The 12,331-nt window shown below is 37.3% G+C and overlaps 1 protein-coding gene across 1 annotated transcript in view; it reads left to right on the top strand.

Moving 5' to 3' along the window:
• The first annotated feature begins 4,331 nt into the window (after positions 1-4,331).
• The window catches only part of MPDZ (multiple PDZ domain crumbs cell polarity complex component), a 163,714-nt gene continuing 155,714 nt past the window's right edge, over positions 4,332-12,331 (top strand). The window contains exons 1-3 of the mRNA XM_017867162.1: positions 4,332-4,423; positions 4,890-4,962; positions 7,417-7,583. Of these exons, the coding sequence (XP_017722651.1) occupies positions 4,947-4,962; positions 7,417-7,583 (183 nt within the window). The 5' untranslated portion in view covers positions 4,332-4,423; positions 4,890-4,946. The remainder of the gene's footprint in view (positions 4,424-4,889; positions 4,963-7,416; positions 7,584-12,331) is intronic.

Consider the following 12,331-nt stretch of genomic DNA (forward strand, 5'->3'; position numbering starts at 1 on the left):
ATCAAACAGCATCCCATGCTCCAGAGAAATCTTTCATGAAAGGAAGAATCAACCAGTGTGGCAAAGCTCATTGTTGATTTATTTTCAGAAATTGTCACAGCGACCCCAGCCTTCAGCAACCACCACCCGTCAGTCAGCAGCCATCAGCACAAAGGCGAGACTCTCCACCAGCACAAAGACTATGACTCACTGAAGTCTCAGATGATCACTAGCATTTTTTGACAGTAAACTATTTTTTATTAAAGGTGTATAGAGTGTTTTCCTAGACATAATGCTGTTGCACATTTAATAGACTACAGTGTAGTGTAAATATAACTTTTGTACTCACTGGGAAATCAAAAAATTCGTGTGACCCCTTTTATTGAGAGATTCACTTTATTGCAGTGGTCTGGAATTGATCCTACAATATCTCTGAGGTATGCTGTTTTTTTTTTTTTAACTTTTATAAATACATACCTATGATAAAGTTTAATTTACAGATTAAGCTCAATAAGAGATTAACAACAACTAATAATAAAATAGAACAATTACAACAATATACTGTGTATTCTTAATTCTCTTTGTGTTGAGGGATTTAGTACCTTGAAATGTAAAAGCAGTGTGTTTGAATATACTTTGAATATCAATTTAAAGAGGCTTCTTAAGGGTTTTTCTTAAAATCTTGGATTTTGAAAGTGATTTGTTTAAAGATGTATGGACATTAACATTACATAAATGGTGAATATTCCTGATCTTTCTTTGATAGACCCACTGCTGGTTTCTAACATACGTATTTCTGACTTCTTCATACCTTGTCTGAACAGTTGGCTGATTTGACTATCTACAACAGTCTGTTCCATTTCAGACTTCATTCATTTTGGGTCTCTATTTCTTCCTTTGGTTTCACTTTATGTAGGGCATGGTCTGTTTGAACTTGGAAACAGGGAAGTCGAATCTTCCTGCTTTCTAGAGGCAGCATATTGTAGAAATTAAATTGTGGACTCTGGAGCTAGATGGCTTGTGTTAAGATCCTTGCTCTGTCACTTAGTAGTGGTGTGGACTTAGACGAGTTACTTAACCTGTCTGTACCTCATTTTCCTTGTTTATAAAGTGAGTGGATTGTGTAAGTATTAAAGGACTTAATTGGAAGCATGATTCAAATAGTACCTAGCATGTGGTAGGTGCTGTGTGTTTGCTGTTATCATTTCTGCTTCTGTTTCAGCATTAGTGCTGATCTTCTTCTTATCATATCCATAGCTCATCTCTTTTCTGCCTCTCTGATTCCTTATTGTCACTGCTTAGCATGAATTGTCCAGACGGAAAAAAAAAAAAAAAAAAAAAGAGAAAATCCCTCAGAACTTGGCATTCTTCTGACATGTTGGATCTTCTTTAAGTCACGCCAGTTGGCCATGACCCACTGTTACCATTCAGGTATCCTTAAGTTTCCATATAGTATTTAAATGGGCAAAAAGGGAAAGGAAATGGTAGGATGGTGAAAAGGTGACAAGAGGAATTCATGGCTGCAATTTGAAGGGAGTGGACTCTATCTCAAAAATTTTGTGATTATAATGAATTTGTTTATAATTAGAACTGAATCCTCAGGACAGGTGTATCAGGCACAGAAAGGAACTATTTTTTAAAAATTCTTATCTTTTTGTCGGGTTTGCTAATGGTGAAATCCCCTGAAAAATCTCAAAAAAAGCTATGTATTTATTTTAGGGACATCCAAGCATAGNGTGAAAAGGTGACAAGAGGAATTCATGGCTGCAATTTGAAGGGAGTGGACTCTATCTCAAAAATTTTGTGATTATAATGAATTTGTTTATAATTAGAACTGAATCCTCAGGACAGGTGTATCAGGCACAGAAAGGAACTATTTTTTAAAAATTCTTATCTTTTTGTCGGGTTTGCTAATGGTGAAATCCCCTGAAAAATCTCAAAAAAAGCTATGTATTTATTTTAGGGACATCCAAGCATAGAAAAGAAACTCTGAAACTGTAATTTAAACAAATCATTGAAATACAAAAGAGTAGAGCTCTCTCATCTGGGAGCTATTTTTTTTTTTTTAACCTTTATAATTTTGGGGGGAAGAAAAGTAATTCTGTTTTACTGTAACCGACTTGTAGATGAACTTTCGGACAACAGTGTTTTTCTCAATTAGGAACTGCCTACGCTGTACTTTCTCTGCAGACTTCTCATAAATCAGTGAGCTTCTAAATCTGAGGTCTACCTCCCATGTATGTCAGGAACACTGTCTATCTTTAGAAATAATTTTTCATGTGCATACCAAACACATGTATAATTTTATCCTTTCAAAACGTTATAAACATCATTCATTTATAAATAGAGACTCAGATTCAGAAAAAGATAAGTGAGTTAACAAGGGCATATAGCTAGTTGAAATTTAAATTCAGGTCATCAGACTCTCTAGGCCATGCTTTTTTATTGCTATCATGCTTCTTCCTGGGTGATTAAATGTACTTTTGTAGCCTTGGACTTCCTTATATTGGGGTATCTTTATTCAGGCAATTCTCCTGGCTCAGCCTCTTGGAGCAGCTGGGACTGCAGGCACATGCACCACGCCCAGCTAATTTTTGTATTTTTGGTAGAGACGGGGTTTCACCATATTGGCCAGGCTGGTCTCGAACTCCTGAGCTCAGGTTATTTGCTGGGATTACAGGCATGCCCAGCCCTATTTTTTCTGGATTTGGGAGGGGACAGAGTCTCGCTCTGTTGCCAGGCTGGAATATTGTGGCACGATCTTGGCTCACTGCAACCTCCGCGTCCCTGGTTCAAGTGATTCTCCTGTTTCAGACTCCTGAGTAGCTGGGATTATAGGCGTGTTCTACCACACCCAGCTAATTTTGTATTTTAGTAGAGACGGGGTTTCACCATGTTGGCCAGGATGGTCTTGATCTCCTGACCTCGTGATCCACCCCCCCCTCAGCCTCCCAAAGTGCTGGGATTACAGGCATGAGCCACAGTGCCTGGCCTATTTTTGTGTTTTAATTACCAGAAGTTAATTGTTTTTGAGGTGGGGTGGCTAATAGTAGGCTGTTTTGTGAAGGAGTATTATATTCTTCTTGTAAATAAGAGTAAAAAAAAATCACCAATTTGTTTTTTTAATATTACCCTATATTAGGCCTCATGAAATAATGTGTTGCTCGGCATTGGGATTCCTATCTATGTGGAATATATTGACTTAGCATTAATCCTGAATAAATGTATCATAGTTACAAGTTATGCTATGAGCTGGAAATTGGCATACTTTATCTCATTTTTCAAAATATACCCAATGAGTAAGTGTGTTTTAAAAGAAACAGGTTGAAATGATAGGTCCCTTGCTCAAGGCCACACTTCTATTTAGGTTTCAATTCCAGGCCAGAGCCAGTATCCTCTTTTCTTGACACAAAGGCACTTTTTAAAACAAGTGCCAGTAGTTAAATGATTTGACATTTGAAATGGAGTTGATGTTTCAAATAGTATGTTCTAAATTGGGATAAGACAAGTCAATACATACTGTTCTCTGTTATCACACAGAGCTAATTGCAGGCAATGATGTTTTGTTTTGTAGATCTGCTCATCTACATCACACACTTACTTTTTAGCCAAATGAATTTTGTCTTAAAAAGGTAACAGGAGGCAACTTGTTCTTTTTAAGAGAAATCCCATTTTATCTTCCAGATGAAAAATGAGAGTATATGGTGGTAGATTTCTCTATTGAAGGAATGACTGACTGACTGACTTCTTCATGATTCAGGGTTTTCTGTGAGGCAAAAGAGAGATGGAACTATGGGGATAGTTGTGCAGATTTGTTTGGCAGCAAAGGCTCAAGATGGATTAGTGACATGGATGTTAGCATTGCAGATCTGTATCCAGTACTTCAAAGAATCTAGTTAAGTATTGTTAGAGGAAGATGAGATGTGTGGATTGAAGGAGTTGAGAAGATTTCTTTGAATGGGAAAGAGGAGAACATTATAGTCAGGAGAGTATTTTGAGAACTTTGGAAAAATTTAACACTGTGTGCTCCCTTTTGTTCAGTTTTTCATCCATGATTTAATGTATTATCTTCCAGTAGTTCAGGTACTGCTTGAGTGTCACATTCATTTCTTTTTTTCTTTTCTTTTCTTTTTTTTTTTTTTTGAGATGGAGTCTTGTTCTGTGGCCCAGGCTGGAGTGCTGTGGCATGATCACGGCTCAGCGCAACCACCGCTTCCTGGGTTCAAGTGATTCCCCTGCCTCAGCATCCTGAGTAGCTGGGATTACAGGTGTGCACTACCACACCTGGCTAATTTTTGTATTTTTATCAGAGACGGGGTTTCACCATGTTGACCAGGCTGATCTCAAACTCCTGACCTCAAGTGACGCACCCACCTTGGCTTCCCCAAGTGCCGGGATTACAGCTGTGAGCCACCGCGCCCAGCCCGCAGTTCATTTCTAATAGGTATGCATGCATTGTCTCCTCGGTTAGGGGTATGAGTCTTTGAGGGCAGGATCACATTTCCTACTTTTTATGTTTTTTGCAGCAGAATTTCTTATGTGGAGTTAAGTAAGCTTCTTATTCTACGCTTAAAGATCTATAAGTGAATACAAGATTATAGTGGTTTGTATTGTAAGTGGAACTTCTTATAGAAATATGTTTGAAACTTCTGCCACCTTTTTTAAAACAGAATTTATGTCTTTTACCTTATGCAAGTATTATGGGTAAATATATACATAGAAGATAATTTTGAATGAGTCCTAAAATGATTACTTTATTGTCTATAAAGAGAACTATCTTAAGTTGTATCAACAAGATTTTAATGGTCAAAAGAATTAGAGTTGTAGCGAGTGTTCTTTAGAGTATTTAGCTTTAGAATATAAAGTTCTGATAAAACATAACCATTCTATTTTATTTCTTTTTTGCACAGAGTTCCATTTTAATTGCTGTTAATCATTTTAGAGAAGAACACTGAACTTTGAAAAAAATGTTGGAAGCCATTGGTAAGACTTATTCTTTTCTGCCTACTTTTATAAGAATTGTAACTCCTCCCATTGGGATTTTTGACATATGATGTGTTTAACATAGCAGGGTTCTGTCTATAGTATCTAGATTTAAAAAGTTTTTACCTACTAACATTGTACTAAGGTAATATGTTTCTGTATTTGGACAATTTCATCTGAAGTATTATAAAAAACACATTACTTATAAGCAAAATTAAAACATACGAGATATTCTTCCAATTATGGGTTTTAATAAAGCTTAATGTAAGCCCAATTCTGATTTATGAGCCCAATTCTGGTTAATATCTATTTCTGGAAAGCATCTGGAATTTTAGCAGTATTTTAATACTGAAAGAAGATATTACTTTTACTTGTGGCAGGTGAAGTACTACTGAGCTCTTGCTATTAATTGATAAAGAGAAAAATGTTACTCATTCTTATGCTTTAAGGCGGTTTAATTTCTACATGAGATAATTTAGGTTAAAATATCTACGTTTCCCAGACTCATGTGTTAATAATTTGTTTTCCCACTGCTCTTTAGTTTTAAAGAAACTAGTTAGTAGAACCATTTATAGCTAGATATATCAGGTATGGCACAATACATGCAATTATCTGACACTCTAGTTCCTTACCCTATTTCAGGTAACTCTTTGGGTATGACTAAATGGAAAGTGTTTGAATTTCACTCTGGCACCTTAATCATTATGGCAGATACCTTGACGTCGGTGGGTTTTGAGGGATAGAGTGAGAGTCAGTGGCAGTAACGGGAGAAGGACCTGTTTTTGTGATCATGGGGATCTCTATGATGGCTTTTGTTCCTGGTACTGTTCTGGTAATGAAAATCTATGTATGTACATTTCCTTCACTTCCCATTTTATACTAAACACACATGCTGTAAAGACTACCAGTCCACATAGGAAAGTTCTTAATAGGAAAGTGGAAAGGAAAGGGCAAATACAGAATTATTTAAATCATTGTTTTCTAGTCTTTATTTTGTTTTGTGCTGAGTTGCACACTTTCCAAATAATTGATGTGGAAATTAATATTAGATTTGTATTCTGAGATACCATGAGACATATAACCCAGAATAAGATGCTCATGTGTATCTTTATCATTATTTGTTTTTAAAATTCTGCATATGAGTATATATTGTTTAAGTTTGTGTGTGTGTGTGTGAACTCATGATCAACATCAATTTATATTTTAATCACCCTATTTCTTTGCAATTTCAGATTTGGTGCTATAGAAAGTGTCTGTGGTGATGATTCCAATTTTTTTTTTTTTTTGAGATGGAGTCTCACTCACTCTGACTGGAGTGTAGTGGTATGATCTCGGCTCACTGCAACTTCCACCTCCCAGGTTCAAGGGATTTTCTTGCCTCAGCTTCCTGAGTAGCTGGGATTACAGGCACATGCCACCATGCCCATCTAATTTTTGTATTTTTAGTAGAGACGAGGTTTTACCATGTTGACCAGGCTGGTCTCAAACTCCTGAGCTCAAGTAATCCACCCACCTCAGCCTCCCAAACTGCTGGTATTACAGGCATGAGCCACCACGCCCTGCTGATTCCCCCTTTTTATCATTACTGGGATATGGCAAATACATTTAAATAGATATACTTGTTACCATCATGAATCTAAGTAATACATCTGAACAATCTTCATTAAAAAAAAATTTTGGCTTCACTTATAATTATGAGTGTGTAAGTGTATGTGTTTGTGTTTCAGGGAAAGATTTTTAACTATTATTTGTGGTAGAAACTCTGGCGTAAGTATGCTTGTAAGATGCTAGGACTAGTAGGACATAATTACTCAATATATTTACTTTTTGCAACGTTGTGCCTGGTTTGTATGGTGTTCAGTAATTATTTGAATTGATTTGCTTTGAAGTGAATAAAATATGCTATTTTATTTGCTATTTAATTTTGGAGAAAGATATTTAAAGTATTAAAAAGTTCACAGTTTTGTGTTTTTTGTATTTTTGTACTCCATTAAAAAATGTCTACTTTCTCTACAGTTTTTGTTGTTGTTGTTGTTTTGAGATGGAGTCTCGCTCTGTCTCCCTGGCTGGAGTGCAGTGGCCCAATCTCAGCCCAGTGCAACCTCTGCCTCCCAGATTCAAGTGATTCTCCTGCCTCAGCCCCCTGAGTAGCTGGGATTACAGGAGTGCACCACCATGCCCAGCTAATTTTTAGTAGAGACAGGGTTTCATTATGGTGGCCAGGCTGGTCTCGAACTCTTGAGCTCAAGTGATCCGCCCGCCTGAGCCTCCCAAAGTGCTGGGATTACAGGCGTGAGCCACCACGTTTGGCCTACGGTTTTTTATGCAATTTAAAGGAGACGATTTTATGCACTCAATAGAAATAGTTTTAGAATTTCTACTAGATGGAGTCCTCATAGGCTGGACATGTGTCCTTTGAATCCTATTATTGACAAATGCTGCTCTTTGGTATAGACAAAAATCGGGCCCTGCAGGCAGCAGAGCGCTTACAGACCAAGCTGCGAGAACGTGGGGATGTAGCAAATGAAGACAAACTGAGCCTTCTGAAGTCAGTCCTGCAGAGCCCTCTCTTCAGTCAGATTCTGAGCCTTCAGACTTCTGTACAGCAGCTGAAAGACCAGGTAGGACATCATTCACCCAAGCAGGCGTTCACGACCTTGCATAGATCTTGTGAAAGGCTGGTGTTTTTCTGAAAGGCTGATTTTTCTATGTGTTAATGAATAGTTAATGAAGTCATTTAAACCTCCAAATGAGACATTCAGATTCAATGTGGCTTTTTTCCTCCTAGTTATTTTTGTAATGGTTGTTGCTGTATATTGTAGATGATATGACATTGTGTTGAAAGCTGTGTGGATGCTGAAGAATGAGTTTCTACAGGAAAAACGGATGATAAAAATATGTTTAGGATGGTTGGCTGTAGACTTGGTTTCCATCGTCACTCAGGCTCATTGTTCATGTGATCGTTCATTCAGATTCGGACATTCAGTATACTTACAAGATTTCAGATAAGCCTGGATTTGCATGTGTAATCATGTGTATGAAGAAGGGAAATCACCTCTATTTTGACAGTAAAAGGAATAATTACATTGTCATCAGTTAGAGGAATTGCAATTCTCACTTCTTTGAAGAGTGTAAGTAGCAATTGCTTCCATGACAGCTCAGATGGTGATAAACATTAGAACTTCTAAATGTAACACAGTGCTTTTTTGTTCTGTAAAAGTATGAGCATTAAAAGTGCTAGCATTTATATTAAAATTAAAACATTTCACAATGACAGAGTGAAAACTGAAGTCAGATGTTCTTTGAACTTACTTAATTTAATCACCATTTCTATGCTTTAAAAAATATTTTAAAAATGTTTGTTATCTTCAAGGTTTAAAATCAATCTAATTATGCCTTCAATCCAAGTTGGTTTTCATTCTGATGTCTGTGGCATTAATTTAATGGTTATAGATGACTTGCTAGCAAATATTCTGCCTTTTAAGGTTAAAATGAAACTTGAAGATTAGTTTCATAAAATTGAGATGAAACAGCTCGCAGTTAAAAAAAAAAAGCCCCAAAATGATGGCCTAGATGTGAAAGAACAAAAAGTAGTAAGAGAGAATGAATTTTGTTTAATGTCATATAACTTCTTAATCTAGATATTTTGTAGCAAAAAATGTAAATCAAGAAGAATCTTCACAAATACTTTTCTATAGTAAATTTCTATCTAATGGTCTTAAGTCGTGATCATGAATTTAAGGTGTTTTTGTTATATGTAGTTGTGTTTGTCTCCTTTACAAGTTATTGAAAAGATTGATTTTATTTTATTGTTGTTTATTTATTTTTTTATTATTTTTTATTTTATTTTATTTTATTTTTTTGAGACGGAGTCTCGCTCTGTCGCCCAGGCTGGAGTGCAGTGGCCGGATCTCAGCTCCGCCTCCCAGGTTTACGCCATTCTCTTGCCTCAGCCTCCCGAGTAGCTGGGGCTACAGGCGCCCGCCACCTCGCCCGGCTAGTTTTTTGTATTTTTTAGTAGAGATGGGGTTTCACCGGGTTAGCCAGGATGGTCTCGATCTCCTGACCTCGTGATCCGCCCGTCTCGGCCTCCCAAAGTGCTGGGATTACAGGCTTGAGCCACTGCGCCCGGCTATTTTATTGTTTTTTGAGACAGAGTCTCATTCTGTCACCATGGCTGGAGTACAGTGGCACCATCTTGGATCACTGCAGCCTCTGTCTCCCTGGTTCAAGAGATTCTCCTGCCTCAGCCTCCCAACTAGCTGGGATTATAGGTGCCCAATACCACACCCAGCTAATTTTTGTATTTTTAGTAGAGATGGGGGGGGTTTCACCATGTTGGCTAGGCCGGTCTCGAACTCCTGACCTCAAATGATCTACCTGCTTCAGCCTCCCAAGGTGCTGGGATTACAGGAGTGAGCCACCACACCTGGCAAGACTGATTTTCAGTACTGGTTTTCAGAATGGATTGGCAAGCTTTTGGAGAAACCAGTATCCTGAATAAAAGCATAATTACGTTGTGGAAAATTATCTGCTTTTTCAGAGAGTGTAAAGAAGTTGAACAGATATCTTCTATTCTTATTATGTTATGTGAAAACATGATGAGAATGAGAAGAAAAGTTGAAACAAAAAGAGTGCTAGCAAGTGTGTTGAGACATACCACTGGCCCAGTGAGATAACTTGAAATTTCCCTTGCAGACAGTCTTATATAAAAGGAATAGCATTTGTGCATACAGTGTCTCATGAAAGGAGGGGACAAATAGGCCTGCCTATTAAGCTTGTTTTACCATTTCCGTATGGAGGTAGGATATGGGCTCTAAGAGTATTTGAGTCTCACGTGATTCAGATGAAACCTACTTGGAAATTTGTTGAGACTGAGACTAACTACAGCATGATCTTATTATTTTGTTAATGATAGACACTGGTATATTTTAAGACTACAAAAATTGTGAGGTCTGAGAATTCTATGGGGCATGTCTTACATGTTTTTGGACTTTGGGCTTCTTGGCCACATGTTCATATACAGTGAAAACTAATACTGAAAGGGACCAAGAAAACACCTAGTTTATACGCTGTAGATTACAGTGGCTTAGAGAGGTTAAGTGACTTGATTATAAGAGTAGAGTAGAACTAGAACTTAGTTTTCTTTGGAGCCTGTCTTACATCTTCTTCTTCTTCCTTTTTTTTTTTTTGGTAGAAAGTTGGTCCCTAGATGCCAAGAATTTTCTTTTGTTTAAAATCATTAATAACTTTTTACAGTGTCTGTGACTCTTTTTTTAATCTCCATTCTTTACTAATTCAATTCCATTTGTTTACCAGATTCTTTCTTATATGACTAGAGTAAAAATTTAAAAACTTATTTTCTATTCTAAAATTTAAATATAAGTACTCTAGACTTTTGTCATGTCAGATTTACATTTTCTATGTAGTTTACCAACTGCTGATTTATTAATATTTATAATTTAATAATTAATGAATTTGAGGAATGAAATTTATTCTTTTAAACCAGTGGCTACACAAATCTGACCAATGGCTAGCTTATATTTATTACTTCATACCTTACCTATTTTCAAATGTATAATTTTATATGCATGACAGGTACAATTTACTATCTCCATCTTTTTTACTATTACTAGAAAATACGACCCTCTGATTCTCCCTCTCCATCAGCCTCCTGTTTTTTTAGAAGTAAAGGAACTGAATAATTGAAAAGCTTGAGGTATATGCAGCATATTGGAGAACATGATCATATTGTTGCATTAATGACAGATGCTGACATGCCATGTTGAATTAAGCCTACAATTTTTTTCCCTCAGATCCTTCTCATTACTTCTATTCAATAATGTTTAATTTTTTCAATTTGCTTCTTCAGTATTAAGACTGCCCTTAGAAATCAAACTGTTTCCCTTTGGCAAATTAAACACTTGACAGGTGTGTAACTGAGAGGGCAAAAAAGCCATGCCCTGAAGGGATGTGCTATTTAAATATTGTCAAAAATATTAGCAGGTCTGAGAATATAATTGATGTCTCTGTTTAACTCTGCCACATTGTGTATTGTTCTAATGCCAGCTAAAAGGATGCATGCTATTAAACCTGAATAATCTTTAATAGCTCTGGTTCATTTCCTATTGCATGATTCCTGTTTAAGTGAAGAGAAAAAAAAAAAAAGAACTGTGACTGTATGTCAATGATCTGTCAAATGCAAATTCTCAAGTAGTGTCCTCACTGTCACCTAGTCATCACTGCTAATCACTACAGGGCTTAATGCGTATTCATGACAAAAATCCAGCTATTGTGGGGGAAATAAACACGTTAGCAGTTTAATAATAGAAACTTGTCAGCCTTGAGGATATTGGATTTGCATATTTTTCTATGAAGTTTCTCCAGTCCAGTATAGGTGGATGCTACTTTCTTGATTAATTAATTGCTTTGCCTTAAGAATTGACCAGTGACACTAAATTAATCTTTTTACCCTGAATTATCTGTAGGAAAACTGAGAATTAAAATGATTAATTTCAGTAGAAATTTAGGACCAATACTTAAAATCCACATTGCTAAGATTATTTTAAAGCTACGGCAACAGAGACCAATTCCAAGATTGGAGAAATAATGTGGATAACGCAGGCTGCAAAAGCTGCTTAGACAGCAAATAAGCGTCAGCACAGAATATTCAGGAGGTCTCTCCTTGTCAATGACCTTCAGACTTTTTGGAGTGTGGCATTCTATTGTTTTGTTGTTGGTGTTTGTTTAATATTTCCAGGATTCTAGTTCATTTATTTTCCTTCCCCAAAGTGTAGGCTTACACAGATATCATCTAGATGCATAATGTATATGCACACAAAATTAAGGCAGATTTTTCTTTGGAAATTTTATGACAACTCTTGAAATAATTATAGAGATGCTGTGTTAACATAGGATCAGGGTTGAAAATTACTCTTAAGGGGGCAGAGCAAGATGGCCGAATAGGAACAGCTCCAGTCTCCAACTCCCAGCGTGAGCGACACAGAAGACCGGTGATTTCTGCATTTTCAACTGAGGTACTGGGGTCATCTCAATGGGGAGTGCCAGACAATTGGTGCTGGTCAGCTGCTGCAGCCCGACCAGCGAGAGCTGAAGCAGGGCGAGGCATTGCCTCACCTGGGAAGCGCAAGGGGGAAGGGAATCCCTTTTCCTAGCCAGGGGAACTGAGACACACAACACCTGGAAAATCGGGTAATTCCCACCCCAATACTGCGCTTTAAGCAAACGGGCACACCAGGAGATTATACCCACACCTGGCCGGGAGGGTCCCACGGCCCCGGGCCTCCCTTATTGCTAGCACAGCAGTCTGCGATCTAACCGCAAGGCAGCAGCGAGGCTGGGGGAGGGG

This window comes from Rhinopithecus bieti, unplaced genomic scaffold (genome assembly GCF_001698545.2).
Source record: "Rhinopithecus bieti isolate Rb0 unplaced genomic scaffold, ASM169854v2 scaffold_3067, whole genome shotgun sequence".
Lineage (NCBI taxonomy): Eukaryota > Metazoa > Chordata > Mammalia > Primates > Cercopithecidae > Rhinopithecus > Rhinopithecus bieti.